Below are 14,973 nucleotides of genomic sequence, written 5' to 3' on the forward strand. Positions count from 1 at the left end.
CCGGAGTTGGTTAGAATTCATCCACCGGGTAGAATTAAGAGCTTGTCTAATTGGAGCTCTCCTTGCGTCCTGAAAGCCCGTCCATGGAAGTGACAGTAAGTAAGATCAGGCTGTTCAGTTTTGGGAACTTGTCGCATGAGCTGGAGGCCAGGTCCACTGTGCCCCTGTGTCTGTTTCGCCACGATGACGACATCCATCAGGGCCAGATAATTAGATAAATTCCATAAGAAACATGCAATGGCACTTTAGCACGCCATTGGGATGAGGCAAAATTGATTCTCAGAGCTTTATCAATCCCTGTAGTCCGTCATGCTGGAGGGCCCAATTATCACACCGTTCCTCGGCGCGCTCCAAGCATGTGTCTCAGTCCTCCTTACCATKAGCTATGGAGCCATAGCCGAACGGCTTCGACTGGTGAAGGAGAGCTCAATAAGTGATATGGCCGGTCTGAGCGTGAAGCTCTTTCTTCCAGCTTTAATTGTTGTCCATCTAGGCGAACAACTGCATGCAGACATTGTCCTGAACTATGTTCCTGTCTTAGGTGAGGCATTACCGCAAAGCCGCCAAATTCACAGACGATAGTAGCCTGGTTGGAGGACTGATTGTTCAATTTACAGTCTGGGCGGCTCTGTACACCTCTGCCTCCATCGGACTCGCTCATGCTGTATCCCGAGGCCTTGGACTCCCAGTTTGGGTAACGCCCGCATGCGCATTCAACAACACCACCTCGCTGCCATTGCTCCTCCTGCAATCTCTAGAGAGCGTGGGAAGTTTGAAACTGATCATTCCAGACGGTGACTCAATGTCCGATGCGATTGCCCGCGCTCAGAGCTATTTCCTCCTCTGCGCTGTCGTCAGCAAGACCATCGGCTACGCCGTCGGACCCAAGATGCTCCAGAATGGCAACGACCAGGACGAAGGGAGAGATGCGCAGGACACCGACGCTGAAGCTGGACAGAGCGATAACGGCGGCGATGCAGACGACGACGAAGAAGCCGACGAGGAGACCTCGCTTCTGCCGGAGCGCGCGCAAAAGGCCCGGCGCAAGGTTTCTGGCAAGTTCAGACGTATAGGCCGCCGGGTGTCAGCTTTCTTGCCCGAGCGAGTGAAGCAGGAACTGATGGCGCCGTTTGAGTCGCCGTTTGCCGACGTTGCGATCTTGTGCACTATCATCGGTGCTACGCTTGGCCTCGTCCCTCAGCTGCACAGAGTATTCTTCAGACCCTACGAGGAAGGCGGGATCTTCAACGCCTGGCTTACGTCGAGCGTTAAGAATATCGGCAAGTTGTTCACGACGTTACAGATCTTCGTTGTGGGTGGAAAACTAGGTGCTAGCTTCCAGAGGATGAAGGCCAGTGGTAATTCCGGCGAGATACCTAAGAAAGCAATCGTGACAATCTTCCTGGTTCGCCTTGTCATTTGGCCTGCGTGAGTGCTCGGTGTCGGGACACTTGCTGTACCTAGCACTAACCATCGATATCACAGAATCAGCATCTCCCTCATCTACATGCTGGCCAAACGAACGGGCCTTGTCCGCGACGATCCAATCTTGTGGTTCAGCTTGATGCTGATGCCAGCTGGGCCCCCTGCCTTGGTAATATCAGGCTTTGCGGAGCTGGCAAAGATTTCAGAAGCAGAAAAGATGGCCGTCGCAAAGACTCTGACTGTAAGAAATTCCTGTCTCTTGAAGGAGATTGAAACGTATGCTAATTAGTAGCAGGTTATGTATATGCTCTCGCCATTTGTATGTTTTACCATTACAGGCGCTTTGATGGCATCGCGAGCAGCCTTGGATGGTAAGAATTAGAATCTACCAATATTTAAATGTATGTCCATGCACAGAACACAGAATTAACAGCTCTTACTTTGTACTGTCTGCACATGTACGTCGAGAATAGCTTATATAGTGCACTCTCCTACTAAACCATACGAGAATTAGATATCAGAAGATCGAACAATGAAATAACAATGGTACTTGATTAAATGATGGTATAAAACACACTTTCCTCATTCAAATCATCGTCACCAGTCGAAAGCATTACTCGAACTGATTGCACGTCGTTGCAGTCTTAGAAAGGTTAAAGGTTTACTTCTATACCCAAGTGCAGGTCAGCCCTCATATCCATCCTTTATCAAAACATCTCACCAGTTTCCTGAGAGATAGTCCAAGAGATACGTACTCCGCAACCCTTGCAAGCACAGTTGTTGCTGCAGGTGCAGGACTGGGGTCCGTTGCAGGGGCAGTCGCCGGAGCTAGTGCAGGTGCAGGTATCTCCGCCCATGTTGAATAAGATGTTCAAGAAGTAAAGTTACTGATCAGAGGAAGTGGAATCCGAGTATCCTGATTGGGGTTTTGGTGAGTACCGTGTGGGAATCGACAAAAGGCCATGGCTGGAGAGTTATATACTTTGCGGCGGCAATACCCGAGTTCTAGACCAGCATCATGATGAGGTCAGAGGCCGCATTCCACTGTGGTTTTGCCGCTGTGATAATTCCGGAAATCGAATCATTCGATGTGGTTTGATTGGTTATGAAACTGGTGGAATGTGCTTGAACCTAGCTGCAATAATACGAGGGGTTGTCTTTAAAACGTATATGCTTGCTGTCGGCCCAGTCTGGCAAGATTACTCGATTTGGGTTCGCCTTTCCGAAGGTAACAAGTGGAGGTCGTGCGTATATAATTTACTAGAGAGAATCCAGCAGCAAATGGAGATGTTTGTGTCTCTGTCTCAAGAATAGTAATGCCACCTGGGTAGGTTGCAGTGGTACCAAATGGCTTGAGATCCAGCAATAAACCCCAACTCCCGAGGCGGGAATGGGAAATCCGCGGGGTTGCTCATAGTTAGTTCAACGATGTTTCGTACAATAGTAGATTTGAAGGCAAGGTAAAATTCAAAACGCAAAATAGACTTGGCCACTTGTGGAAGAAAAGTTATCCAGGAACGTTTGAATGCAACAATCATCAGCATCGAATCAAACAGAGAATGACGCGACGTGACMGGACAACGGCAATGAGTGGGCAGCTGATGCGTTGTGCTGATTGAGCTCCATAACCTTCCCTTCGAATATCCGGAGCTCTCCTGTATCAACCTATGAATGACCGGAGATGTTATCTTTCAACGTGATATCGGTATTTGGATAGTCAGCTGCAGCTTATCAACGGTGATCCTGTTCAGATGATCCAGATGCTCTTGTTCCAGCTTCTTTCCGACCGTTGCCATCCCTGAACTTGTCTTTGTTTGTCGGCTGGCTAAGAGCAGTCTCTCGACTTCCGAGGCAGTAGATAGAGCAATATTGAGATTTCTCGGATTCTAACGTATCGGGACTGGAAGCTAAGGTATGATGTGATGATGCTTCTTTTCCCGCAAATATGCCGGACTCTGACTCCAGGAACATTAGAGACGACGGGCTCCTTGTCTGTCATGCAATGGAGCTCATAATCTCAAGATCAAGGACGTAATTTTTGAAGGAAGCAGTTCATAAAGTATTTTGTAGACTTTCTCACAGTTATCGGGCTTGTGAAAGACGGGCTTTACTCGGCCCCCCCAAGACGTAGAGTCACTTGTCCTCGCCCCACGACGAACGAGGAGATCAGCCGCTTGCTTCAACTTCAACCTCAACCTTCACTGAATCAGCGTCTTATTTCAACCTCACCTCTCGTTGCAACATATTTCCTCCTCCGCTGTGGTTATTTGCTTTCCTGCATTCGAGCTTATCAACCAAGCTGCTCGGCTTCGATCAGCCGTTTTCCAGCTCCTTAGTGCCCCTTCGTCACCGCTCCCGTTGGGCTCCCCCTCCCCCGGACCGCTGTCTCACTCTCAGGCCCCGATAAGACCTCCGCCCATCGAGTCTACGATCGACGTCCTTCCACTCTTTGCTCAGATAAACATACCACTTGAGTTTCTCTCTTACTATAAAGACATCAATAATCCAGTTTCGGCCACACAGGAATCGTCGAGCTTGACGACCTGTGACAAGCTTCCACGTGAAACTGAAGCTCCGGGCGAGTATTGGTGAACCCGCCACTGGTTCAGGTCTGCTCGCCTGGTTCTGCTCCAGAGCCAGGAGGAAGGGCAGATCTACCGATCTTCGACCTGGCAGACAACTCTTCCTCTAATACACCCTCCTCCGTCGCTCCCGACCGCCCCAACCTTCCTATCCCACTCGAGCCCACGTCATTTACTTCCGCTCCTCCTCCGGGTAGCTCGACAGACGGCATCCGATCATCATCACAGTTAGAGTCAGGCGTTGAGAGTAACAGCACAACGCCTTCTATCGACAATCCTCCTACATCCGCTGCTCCCCGCCGTCGACGTTTCAGTACGATCGATACGTCTGCTTTCACCGGGGGAACAGGAGGTGTTTCGGGAAATTATACACCTAGTCAGGAACAGGCCTCCGTTCAGCCTCATACTTCGCCGGAAGAACATCCACCGTTCCCCAAGCGCAGGCGCCTGGCAAACATGCGGCCCGATGGTATCTCGAGTGCAAACGGCTTCTCCCAAGCGTCAAACGGCTTGAGTGCATCTCCGTCGCGGAAAACAGTCTTCGCTCACTCTTCCAACAGCCAGCCAGCACACTCCTCCTCAAATGGCGAGTCTCAGAAGAATGGCTCTTCGAAAACATCAAAGAAGACATCCTCTTATTTTGGACACGACCGAGAAGAAGTGACTAGGATATTGATACAAAGTCTGTATGAGCTTGGATACGACGGAGCTGCCTCGCTGCTTTCCATGGAAAGCGGCTATCAGCTGGAAAGTCCGGCAGTTGGTATATTCAGGAAGGCAGTTCTTGAGGGGCGTTGGGCTGAGGCGGAGGATATTCTAATTCAATCGTTCACCTCTGATGCAGATGTGCAAGATACAGGGTTCAGCTCTGGGAAACCTGCAACCTCCGAGAAGCTGCTATTGGTGGAAAATGCTGAGAAGAACGAGATGTTGTTCTATCTACGGCAACAAAAGTTTCTCGAATTGTTAGAAGCACGAGACCTTGGCTCGGCCTTGACCGTCCTTCGGCACGAACTGACTCCTCTCAACTATGACGTTGGACGTCTCCATGCCCTTTCGAGGTGAGTTTCAGAAGGAGCCCCAACCCTAGCGCCTTCGTTTTCGGTGGTACTGATTGGACTGATAGCTTGTTGATGTGCCCTCCTGAGCATCTGCATAACCAAGCTGGCTGGGAAGGGCCCATAAGTTCTTCTCGAGAGCGGTTATTATCTGAACTTTCAAGTGAGCACAGATATTTACCTCCGTGTGCATCTGATGATCCTAGTGCTGATTTTCTTCCAGAATCCATATCCCCATCCGTGATGATACCAAACAACCGTCTTGCGATTTTGCTAAATCATGTCAAGCAAAATCAAATAAACCGGTGCTTATATCATAATACTGCAACCCCTCCGTCGCTATATTCGGATCATATGTGCGATAGGAATGATTTTCCACTTCGAACCGGAGTCGAACTAAGTCAGCATTCAGATGAGGTCTGGTATTGCCAATTTTCCCATGACGGCTCAAAATTGGTCACGGCAGGGCGGGACCGTCACGTATACATCTACGACACAACCAACTTTTCTGTGTACCGGCAGTTGGAGAAGCACGAGGAGGGTGTTGCCCACGTCAGTTGGAGTCCGGATGATACTAAGCTCATAACGTGTTCCCAGGATAAGAAAGCCCGCGTGTGGAGTGTTGAGGTATGGATGTCTTCATTAATCTCAGGCGTCCGTCTATCGTCTCTAACCGAAACTTAAATACAGACCGGCCGCTGCCTTCTGACCATCAATCATCATCGTCAGCCCGTAACGGCTGCCGTATGGGCTGCAGATGGAGAGTCCTTTGTGACCGCGTCCCTTGATTTAAGCTCCCAACTGTGCCACTGGAGTATGCGAGGCGATCCTCTGTATACATGGCATGGCGGCTTCAGGGTTCAAGATTGCGCCATCACCGCCGACGGGCGCCGACTGATCGCTGCGGATGTCGAAGAAAAAATCCATGTTTATGACTTTGCGACTCACGAGGAGGAATATTGTCTCGCACTGAAGAGCAAACCCACTTCTGTCGCTGTCAGCAGAGATTCACGATACATGCTCGTGAACCTGTCTGAAGGTCAGATACAGCTGATCGACCTTGATACTACGGAGGTTATCAGGCGTTTTCAGGGGCAAAAACAGGGTCATTTCGTCATCCGAAGTGCCTTTGGTGGCGCAGCCGAAAACTTTGTTGTCAGTGGCAGCGAAGGTTTGTCTTTACTCCCGTCCAGATGCATGTACCAAGCTGATAGTGTGCAGATTCTCGGGTCTACATATGGCATAAAGAGAACGGTACGCTAGTAGAAACGTTGGAGGGACATATTTCAGGTTGTGTCAATGCGATATCCTGGAATCCTACAAATCCTGGCATGTTTGCATCCGCAGGTGATGACTGCTTTGTCAGAATGTAAGTCATACCGTCGACCCCTCTTATCGGCTTCGTCTAACAAACAATCTAGCTGGACCCGCGAACGAGACATGCAGCGATATGCCCCAGCTAGTAAAGGCGAGGCGGTATCAGTGAATGGCTCTGCACGGACGAGTGCACTACGATCAACGTCAAGTTTCTGAGCCAATCTTCTTGAAACCCGGTCCGAAATTGTTTTCATCCCAAAGATCCGGCTGGCATCGAGAAGGTATATTAAGAGCCTTCGACGAAAAGAAACAGAATCGCCCCTTTATTCCTAGATTCAGTATTTTCTTCAGTCTTAACAGCATATACACATCATTAGTCTGGCTGTGGTTTCATATGATATAGGGAGCAGGCGCCCTGGTTTTGGTATCACAGATTCTTTTTTGCATTCGCTGCGAGCATTTTGATGGATTGCTTCGTGGTCGGCAGTTGCACATGAATACATCACCAGCTTACATACAATGCTTTCTCTTTGGCTTTTCTTTCTCATGGGCTCGAAAGACTCGGCTGGTTGCGGCGAACTATAGGAAACGGGTCAGGCGAGTGTATTTGGAGATATTGGCTTCTTCTCTATGAAATATTAAGGAAATCCATCAATTCTTTATAATATGCTCAGCCTTAACGTTATCGTAAATCCTCCCATACATAACTGGACATGTGGACTCAAGGTTGCAATAACCAGAATACCAACGAAATTACATTTATGGTATTCAGTATCCAGGCACCAGAATTTTAGGCATTATTTCAAATCGATATCGAATTCCCAAACCAGCTAAGGAAGCAAGATCCCTGAATGACTAAATTGAACTCCGAAATAAAACAGACGAGATAGATGTTTTACATTTTGTCGTGAATCAGATGACCCTGGCTTTTTCCGATAATGAGTCTGATATACGTCAAAATTTCCATGAACTAGTGGAATAGATAACGTCAGTTCTCACTTTTCCAGCTTGGGGCTCTGATTTAAAAGATAGGTAGTGGAGCTCACCATTCTGGTAAAATTCCCCCTTTCCTCCGCTGGTTTTGCCTCTATTCTTCCTGGTATTTTGTGACGAGGCACACTGATGAAGTCCTTTCGCATTGTTTCTTCGGGAGGTGTGATGACATATGAGCTGAGGGCAGTTTTTCGTGATGAAACTTGGAGATATCAAGATGAGAGTCGATTACGAAAGGAGATCAGCGACTAAACAAGGGTTAGTATATCTTTGTGTCATGAGTGAAAAGCGAGTGAAAGTGAAGGGACTTACCATTCATAGGCATCTCATCGATCTGGGTAGAGTAGTACAATTCAATGTCACGGAGAATCCGCACGTCATCGCTGGTGACGAAATTGATGGCCACACCCTTTCTTCCGAATCGACCACTTCGACCAATACGGTGGATATAGTTCTCACGGTTGGTGGGTAGGTCGTAGTTGATGACGAGCGAGACCTGCTGAACGTCGATACCACGAGCCCAGACGTCGGTGGAGATGAGGACACGAGAGTTGCCCTGGCGGAAGTCTTGCATGATACTGTCACGTTCCTTCTGTGGCATTTCCCCGTGCATGCTGGATACTGTGAAATTGGCTTCGCGCATCTTATCAGTCAGCCAGTCGACCTTCCGGCGGGTATTGCAGAAGATCACGGCCTGCGTGATGGTCAAGGTGTCGTAGAGATCGCAAAGGGTATCAAACTTCCACTCTTCTTTCTCAACCGCGATGAAGTATTGTTTAATGCCTTCCAGAGTCAATTCGTCACGCTTGACAAGAACGCGGACGGGGTCTGTCATGAATTTCGTCGTCATGTCGAGGACGTCGTAGGGGAGAGTGGCGGAAACGACAACGACCTGTGTAGCGGGAGGGAGGTAGCGGTAGACATCGTAGATTTGTTCACGGAAACCGCGATTTAGAAGTTCGTCAGCCTCATCAAGCACCAGCATCTTGATGTGCCGAGTGCGTAGGTGGCGTCTACGGATCATGTCCGCGACTCTGCCTGGTGTACCCGAAACAACGTGCTGGCCATAGTCCAACTTCCGAATATCCTCGCCGATATTTGTGCCTCCAATACAAGCGTGGCACTGTACATTCATGTAATCTCCCAAGGCCATAATGACCGACTGAATCTGAGTCGCAAGTTCGCGGGTCGGCGAAAGAACAAGAGCTGAGGCTAGTTAGGGTCGCTTCATCGGGCACAGAGGGGGTATTAAGTGGCATACCTTGTGTCTCGCGCACAGCTGTGTCGATAACTTGCAGGATACTGATCGAAAATGTGGCGGTCTTACCAGTACCAGATTGCGCTTGAGCGATCGTGTCACGACCCTTGCAAATCTGGACAATCGCTCGCGACTGGACGGCGGAGGGAGATTCGTAGCCGTAAGCATAAATACCACGAAGGAGGCTTTCCTTCAGGTGCATGTCCTCGAAGGTCGGGGCAACCGTGACCTCCTTCGAGGTGCTGAACTCCAGCCTGTCTGAATTTGCGCCGTTAGCCTATATCTCCTCATGAGGTCCATTATCCGCATACCATCTGTCCGTCGATCAATGCCCTCAGCCATTTTGTCTGTTCCAGGAAGCTTGTAGAGATTGCGATCAGCTTGATTGATGTTGGTCTGGAGATGTGACAGTTCGTGAGCGCAACTTGAGTTTGCGGCGCGAGTGCCACTGCCCGGAATCACGTGATGATACTCGCCGCAAAGCTCAAAGCGGCGTCAATCTGCCGCATAACGTCCAAAGCATCGCAAGGTAACACACTTGTTAAGGGCTTCTTTCAGCAGGTGTTTTCATCATGGTTCTTGAAGAACAGAGATTTATCCATGAGGATCTCGAGAGGTTAGAGCAAGCAGTGGCAGATCGCGTTGCTGAAGAACCTCGTAACGTAAGATATCCGTCTGTCTTGCTACATTGGTCACAGCTGATTGTTGGTTTCTTTTCAGATTCGGGAGCGCCTTGCTCGTGACCATGAGATTGCTCATTTCTTGTCGCGCATAGAAGACCAGTCGAAGAGGTTACTCGAAATCTATCAAGATGCAGACAAAGCCCGCGAAAAGGAGATCCAGGCCATCTMCACTGGTGAGCAGTTCGACGAGTTTTACCGGCAGCTGGACGAGATCAAAGACTTCCACAAGCGCTATCCTAATGAGCCGGTTGAGAACCTCGAGAGAGCGTACAAGCGCCGTCAACCTGGTGAGGGCGAACCGACGGGAGTAGAAATCGACACGATGTTCTCCGGCGAGGAGGCCTACGGGCAGTTTCTGGATCTCACAACGATGCACGAGGACTATCTGAACCTCCCTGGCGTTAAGCGAGTTACATACATCCAATATCTCGACGTGTTCGACTCATTCGTACCCCCACATCTCCTTATCAAGCGTGCGAATAAGATATCCGACAAGTACTTCAAGTATGTCGGAGAGCTTGCCGGTTACTTGGAAAGCTTTATCAAACGCACAAAACCTTTGCAGGACCTCGACAAACTTTTCGCAAGCTTTGACGAAGACTTTGAGAAGCAATGGGCAGCAAACCAAGTGCCTGGATGGACAGAAGAGAGCGTTGAGAATGGTACTCAGGCTCCAAAGACACAAGGCTCTGGGGAAGGCATCTGGTGTGCCGATTGTGAAAGAGAATTCAAGAACGAGAACGTTTATAAGAACCACTTGACTGGCAAGAAGCACATTCGGGCCGCCGAAGCTCGCAAAGCTGCAGGTGACTCAGGCACGGCTGCACCACCGTCAGTTGGTGGCGTTACCTCTGTGGTCCACCGTCTGAAAGAACGCGCCGTCGCTGAGCGCGAGCACCGAGTTCGCTCTTTAGCCAAGGTCCTCGACCCTGAACGTCAGGCGACCCGTATCAACGTTGAGCGGAGGCAGGGCATGACTGAGCGCGAGCGGCAGATGGAGCTGGAGGCCTTGATGGCTGAATATGAAAACGCTGGCGGTCCCGGGGGCAACGAACAGTCCGATGATGAAGGAGACGAGAGGATTTACAACCCACTCAAGCTTCCTTTGGCATGGGACGGCAAGCCTATTCCTTACTGGCTGTACAAGCTGCACGGTCTGGGCGTCGAGTATTCTTGTGAGATTTGCGGAAACTTTGTTTACATGGGTCGCCGCGCTTTCGACAAGCACTTTTCGGAAGCCTTACATATTTTCGGCTTGAAGTGTCTGGGAATCACGTCAAATACTAATCTCTTCCGAGAAATTACCCGAATCGAAGACGCCATCAAACTGTGGGAGAAACTTGAGCAGGATCGTAAGAAGGAACGGGACTTCCGCGATAACGTGGTGCAGATGGAGGATGCCGAGGGTAATGTGATGCCAGAAAGGATCTACCTCGAGTACGTTTCCCTTTTCCTCAAGAAGCAAAACGATGCTAACTTGTTACAGTCTGCAAAAGCAGGGTATTTTGTGATCAATCTGCTCAGTGTGCCTTTCGTTCCTTGCTTGGTCCGTTTAGAGTAAAAGCCTGGAGTTAAACGGTCTTCTTCTCTTTGAGCATATGATATTAACTCGCTCGTTGGGACGGTATTGATTGGGTTTGACTATTTTATCTCACCACGACTATGACGGCCCTGCGCCTTATGTACTCTATTTAGAACTGATTGACATTGAGAAATGCAGTCTTTCTCCGAAAACATAATTTCATATAACAATCCTGTAGGGTTTCAAAGATCTGGTACAGGTCACGTGCTTTCGTGACCCATGGACGCGCCCACGGTTTGTCCTCGCGTCATCTCCTCTCAGAGAGGTCGCAAATTTTCTGATCTCACGAAGTAATTGAATGAGGCATGTGGTTGCCATCTGTCAGGCTGTCAAAGACACCTTGTGAAGCTCGTTCGAACGCTAGGTCCACTCATGGTCTTTTGCCCTAGGAAGCGGCAACCACGATAAGGATCATCGCTCATACCCATTCATGGTGTTCAAGTTTACCTACCTGTGCGATTTGCTCTCAGAATTAGAGCGTAATAGAGTCATAAAGGCTTCTATTGCGTCAAAAATCTCGAATCCTGATGATCGTGCCGTGACCCGTTGGTTTGCCCAACATGGCAAACGCATTCATGCTTCCGACACGGATGAAATAGCTCTCTTGTCATGCATATTTCCAGAGAAACGAACGGACAGAGTCTACTGGCTGCAGTGCACCAATCTTGCAAGGGTCATAGGCCGTTGTCTTCTGCTAGGTTCTGATCGACGCCAGGAGCTCGAGCGATGGCGAGTCGCGGGAGGTACCGACTTGGGGCAATGTGTAGAAAATGTCATGCGACAAGCGGAATTCGACATCATAAGCGGCCAAGAAGTGACTGTTGAAGAGATAGACGTGGCATTGAACAAGATTGCTTCGCGATGCAGGTTCTCCGGTTCTCGAGTGCGCAGGCAGCATAGCGCCGTCGATGTCGAGGATACATTGAGACCATTATATCGGCGCATGAGCAGTAGAGACGCAAAATGGCTTACTCGAATGATACTAAAGAGTTATCATCCGGTAGTGTTGCCGGCTAAGCTCACGATGAAAAGCTTTCATTTCCTGCTTCCGAATTTGCTGCTTTTCCAGGATTCTTTTGACTCTGCTCTAAAAATGCTTGCTTCTGAACCTCTTAGCCACTACCCACCCAATCCGATTCCGGAGCTCGCAAAGGATCTGTGTATGCAGGCTTTACAGCATCTCAAACCCGGAATTGGGACCAAGATAGGCCGGCCCGAGTACTATAAGGCGCGAAGTATCCAACATTGCTGCCAAATGATTGGCCGTCGTCGAATGAGTATAGAAAGGAAGTATGATGGGGAATACTGCCAGATACACATTGACCTCACGAAGCGCCCCAATCCCATCCAAATTTTCTCCAAAAGTGGCAAGGATTCTACCGACGACAGGGCGGGAATCCACTCTGTGATCAACGACTCACTGAAAATCGGTAAGCCTGGATGCAAATTCTCTCGCCAGTGCATCCTCGAGGGTGAAATACTTGTCTGGAGCGACAATTACGGCAAGATTGCAGATTTCCATAAGTTGCGCAAATTCATTGCTCGCTCAGGCACCTACATTGGAATAGATAACGATTCCCCGTAAGTGAAGGAGCATGAGCACATGGCATTAAACATTGCTGACCTGCGCTAGCCCGCAACCTTATGAACATTTAATGATTGTTTTCTTCGACATTCTGCTTCTTGATGACGACATCTGCCTTAGGAAGCCACATCGTGAGCGACGGCTGCTTCTAAAGGACGTTGTAAAAGTAATAGATGGATATGCGGCCATTGCAGAGCAACACATCGTCGAATTCTCCCGTCCCGACGGTCGATCTCGTCTCGAAACAATATTTTCGAAGGCCGTTACAGAAAGGTGGGAAGGACTCGTCCTGAAAGGTTGTGAAGATCCCTATTTTTCTATCTTTCCTGGTTCAGAGAACGGCTCTGCTGGTCGCTGGATCAAGCTCAAAAAGGACTATATACCAGGGTTGGGTGACACGGTGGACCTGGCATTGATCGGTGCGAAATATGACTCTCGTGATGCTGCTGCGTTGAATCTATCCACGAAGATATTTTGGACACACTTTTTCATCGGCTGTCTGGTCAACAAAGACGCGGTCCTACAGTCCGCAGCTGAGCCAAAGTTTCAAGTTATGGATGTGATTGACCATAACTCCATGAGCCTTAAAAATATGCAAATTCTCAATCAATGTGGGCAGTTTGGTGCTTGCAGTCTGGATTCAGGCCATGGATTCCGGATAGAATTTGGAAAGGATAGTCTCTCCGACATGAACACTGTGTTCAAGGAACCATTCGTCGTTGAGATGTTGGGAAGTGGATTCGAGAAGCCATCAGGTGCCAGATATTTTACACTTCGATTCCCTCGAATTCAAAAGATTTTCCTGGACAGATCATTTGAAGAGGCAGCCTCGTACCAAGAACTCCAACTACTAGCTGAAGAAGCTCGTATGGTACCAGCAGAAGATTTGCATCAAGAGGAAGAGTGGAGAAGACAGCTCCGGGGACAGGTGTTATCCCACTATATCGTGACCAAGTCACAGACGACATCCTCTGGGACAAGCTCGTGTCCGATGACAACATCTAGCCCGAGCAAGGGACCGTCCTTCGAAGCTGTCGCCACGACTGTCGTTCGAACCCAACTGCAACATCCATCGAGGGACTCCATCCAGCAATCGAATCGCGTCAATGAGGAGCATGCACCAGCAGATCCCATTCCCATTTTCGTGGATTCTACGACGTCCGTATCGTCACCGGAACCATCCGACCCGCCTCGAGAGCTTCTGAGAAGCAATGACAACCTATCGTCCGTCCAAAAAAGTAGTAAAAGACGAAACCAGGAGTCTTCCTCCGACCCATCCAAAGGTAACAGTGCTAGTTACGGCGAGGAGAATGAAACCATCCTTCCATCGAATGCCTCTAATGAGTTGGAATCCTGCATAACTTTAACTTTGCAACCGAGAAAGCGTCGAAAGCTCACCGAGAACCGTGCCGCCACTGTCACTCCCATCGTTCCTAGCTCTTGCAGCCATCAACAATCATGCATCGAGTCACCGCTGGCAATTATCCCATTGTACTTCCGTCAGTACTTGGATCATGATAACTCTGCCAACAGGTTAATCCCTCCCAACTCATCCAATCTCTCCAAGGATATCCAGGACTTCGTACAGAAAGTATGCTCAAACAGACCATATGTTATTGCCAAGAGCCGCAATTCAAGTGCCGCATATCATGACCTTGCCCTGGGCATGTATATAGCAGCAATATCGCAAGACTCGCTTGGAAACCTGCTTCTCGAACTCAGCCAACAGGTCTCAACGGCACTCAAATCGAACAGACATAAATCTCCGCGAAACGGCAAGATTTTCATACTTGATGCCAAATTCCTCACTCTCAAGGCAAGACTAGACGACCCCAGATTTCTCCTTCGCACGACATGGGACAGTATCGGGAGAGAATACTCCTACGCCTGCGTATCATGGAGCTCGGAGACAGGCGTTGAACACTCGAATGATGGTGTAAGTGCTACAGAGATACCCGGAACCCCAGTGGATGGTGAAGGAGGTCATCGGTTATGTTTTCGGGAGTTTATTAAAGCACAGAGTGCTGCGAGAGGGCCTCGTATTTCTATAACGTTTGACAACCGCGAATTGGGGATTCTGGGAGATTTGAGCTTCTAGATATGCCTTGTATTGCGGTCCATTTTATACCCTCGGGACAGGAGCTGGGGAGTTATTGCTTGGGGGACTGTTTGGAACCTTCTTTTGTTTACAGCGTTCTTTGGACTCGACCATGGAATGATATAATAATAGTCCAATGTATATGATAAGACGATTGAAGGAGAAGCCACTGGGGGACAGACTGCGATTTGCATACGACGCACAATGCAGAAGGTTGGTTTATCCTTTACATGTAATGTTGTCCGATGGATATTCGGCCATGCTATTGCTACTTTTAAGTGTGCGTCATATTGGTCTATATCAAGTTATACCCTACCCATCCCTTTTCGACATAACGCCCTCGCTAAGCTTCATAAAAAGAGTACGTCAACATAGATATGACTCCGTTGAAA

The 14,973-nt window shown here is 49.0% G+C and overlaps 4 protein-coding genes across 4 annotated transcripts; 3 read left to right on the forward strand and 1 right to left on the reverse strand.

Annotated features, from left to right (window-relative positions):
* Positions 1-309: 309 nt before the first annotated feature.
* Asppvi_004097 (uncharacterized protein) lies at positions 310-6,598 on the forward strand (the record flags this gene model as incomplete). Its single annotated transcript, XM_043300053.1, has 10 exons — positions 310-541; positions 618-1,428; positions 1,486-1,666; positions 1,721-1,796; positions 4,009-5,068; positions 5,134-5,228; positions 5,289-5,692; positions 5,756-6,236; positions 6,287-6,434; positions 6,487-6,598. The coding sequence occupies 10 exons, from the start codon at positions 310-312 to the stop codon at positions 6,596-6,598; spliced, it is 3,600 nt and encodes a 1,199-aa protein (XP_043155988.1).
* A 1,005-nt stretch (positions 6,599-7,603) lies between these two features.
* Positions 7,604-8,975, reverse strand: Asppvi_004098 (ATP-dependent RNA helicase eIF4A; the record flags this gene model as incomplete). The annotated part of the gene is made up of 4 exons (XM_043300054.1): positions 7,604-7,623; positions 7,688-8,581; positions 8,637-8,891; positions 8,945-8,975. The coding sequence occupies 4 exons, from the start codon at positions 8,973-8,975 to the stop codon at positions 7,604-7,606; spliced, it is 1,200 nt and encodes a 399-aa protein (XP_043155989.1).
* A 230-nt stretch (positions 8,976-9,205) lies between these two features.
* On the forward strand, positions 9,206-10,877 carry Asppvi_004099 (SF3a splicing factor complex subunit PRP9; the record flags this gene model as incomplete). Its single annotated transcript, XM_043300055.1, has 2 exons — positions 9,206-9,295; positions 9,354-10,877. 2 exons carry the CDS (start codon positions 9,206-9,208, stop codon positions 10,875-10,877), a joined length of 1,614 nt encoding a protein of 537 aa, XP_043155990.1.
* A 1,114-nt stretch (positions 10,878-11,991) lies between these two features.
* On the forward strand, positions 11,992-14,581 carry Asppvi_004100 (ATP dependent DNA ligase domain protein; the record flags this gene model as incomplete). The annotated part of the gene is made up of 2 exons (XM_043300056.1): positions 11,992-12,479; positions 12,532-14,581. 2 exons carry the CDS (start codon positions 11,992-11,994, stop codon positions 14,579-14,581), a joined length of 2,538 nt encoding a protein of 845 aa, XP_043155991.1.
* Between the last annotated feature and the right edge of the window lie 392 nt (positions 14,582-14,973).

Source organism: Aspergillus pseudoviridinutans (genome assembly GCF_018340605.1).
Source record: "Aspergillus pseudoviridinutans IFM 55266 DNA, scaffold_3, whole genome shotgun sequence".
Taxonomy (NCBI): Eukaryota; Fungi; Ascomycota; class Eurotiomycetes; order Eurotiales; family Aspergillaceae; genus Aspergillus; species Aspergillus pseudoviridinutans.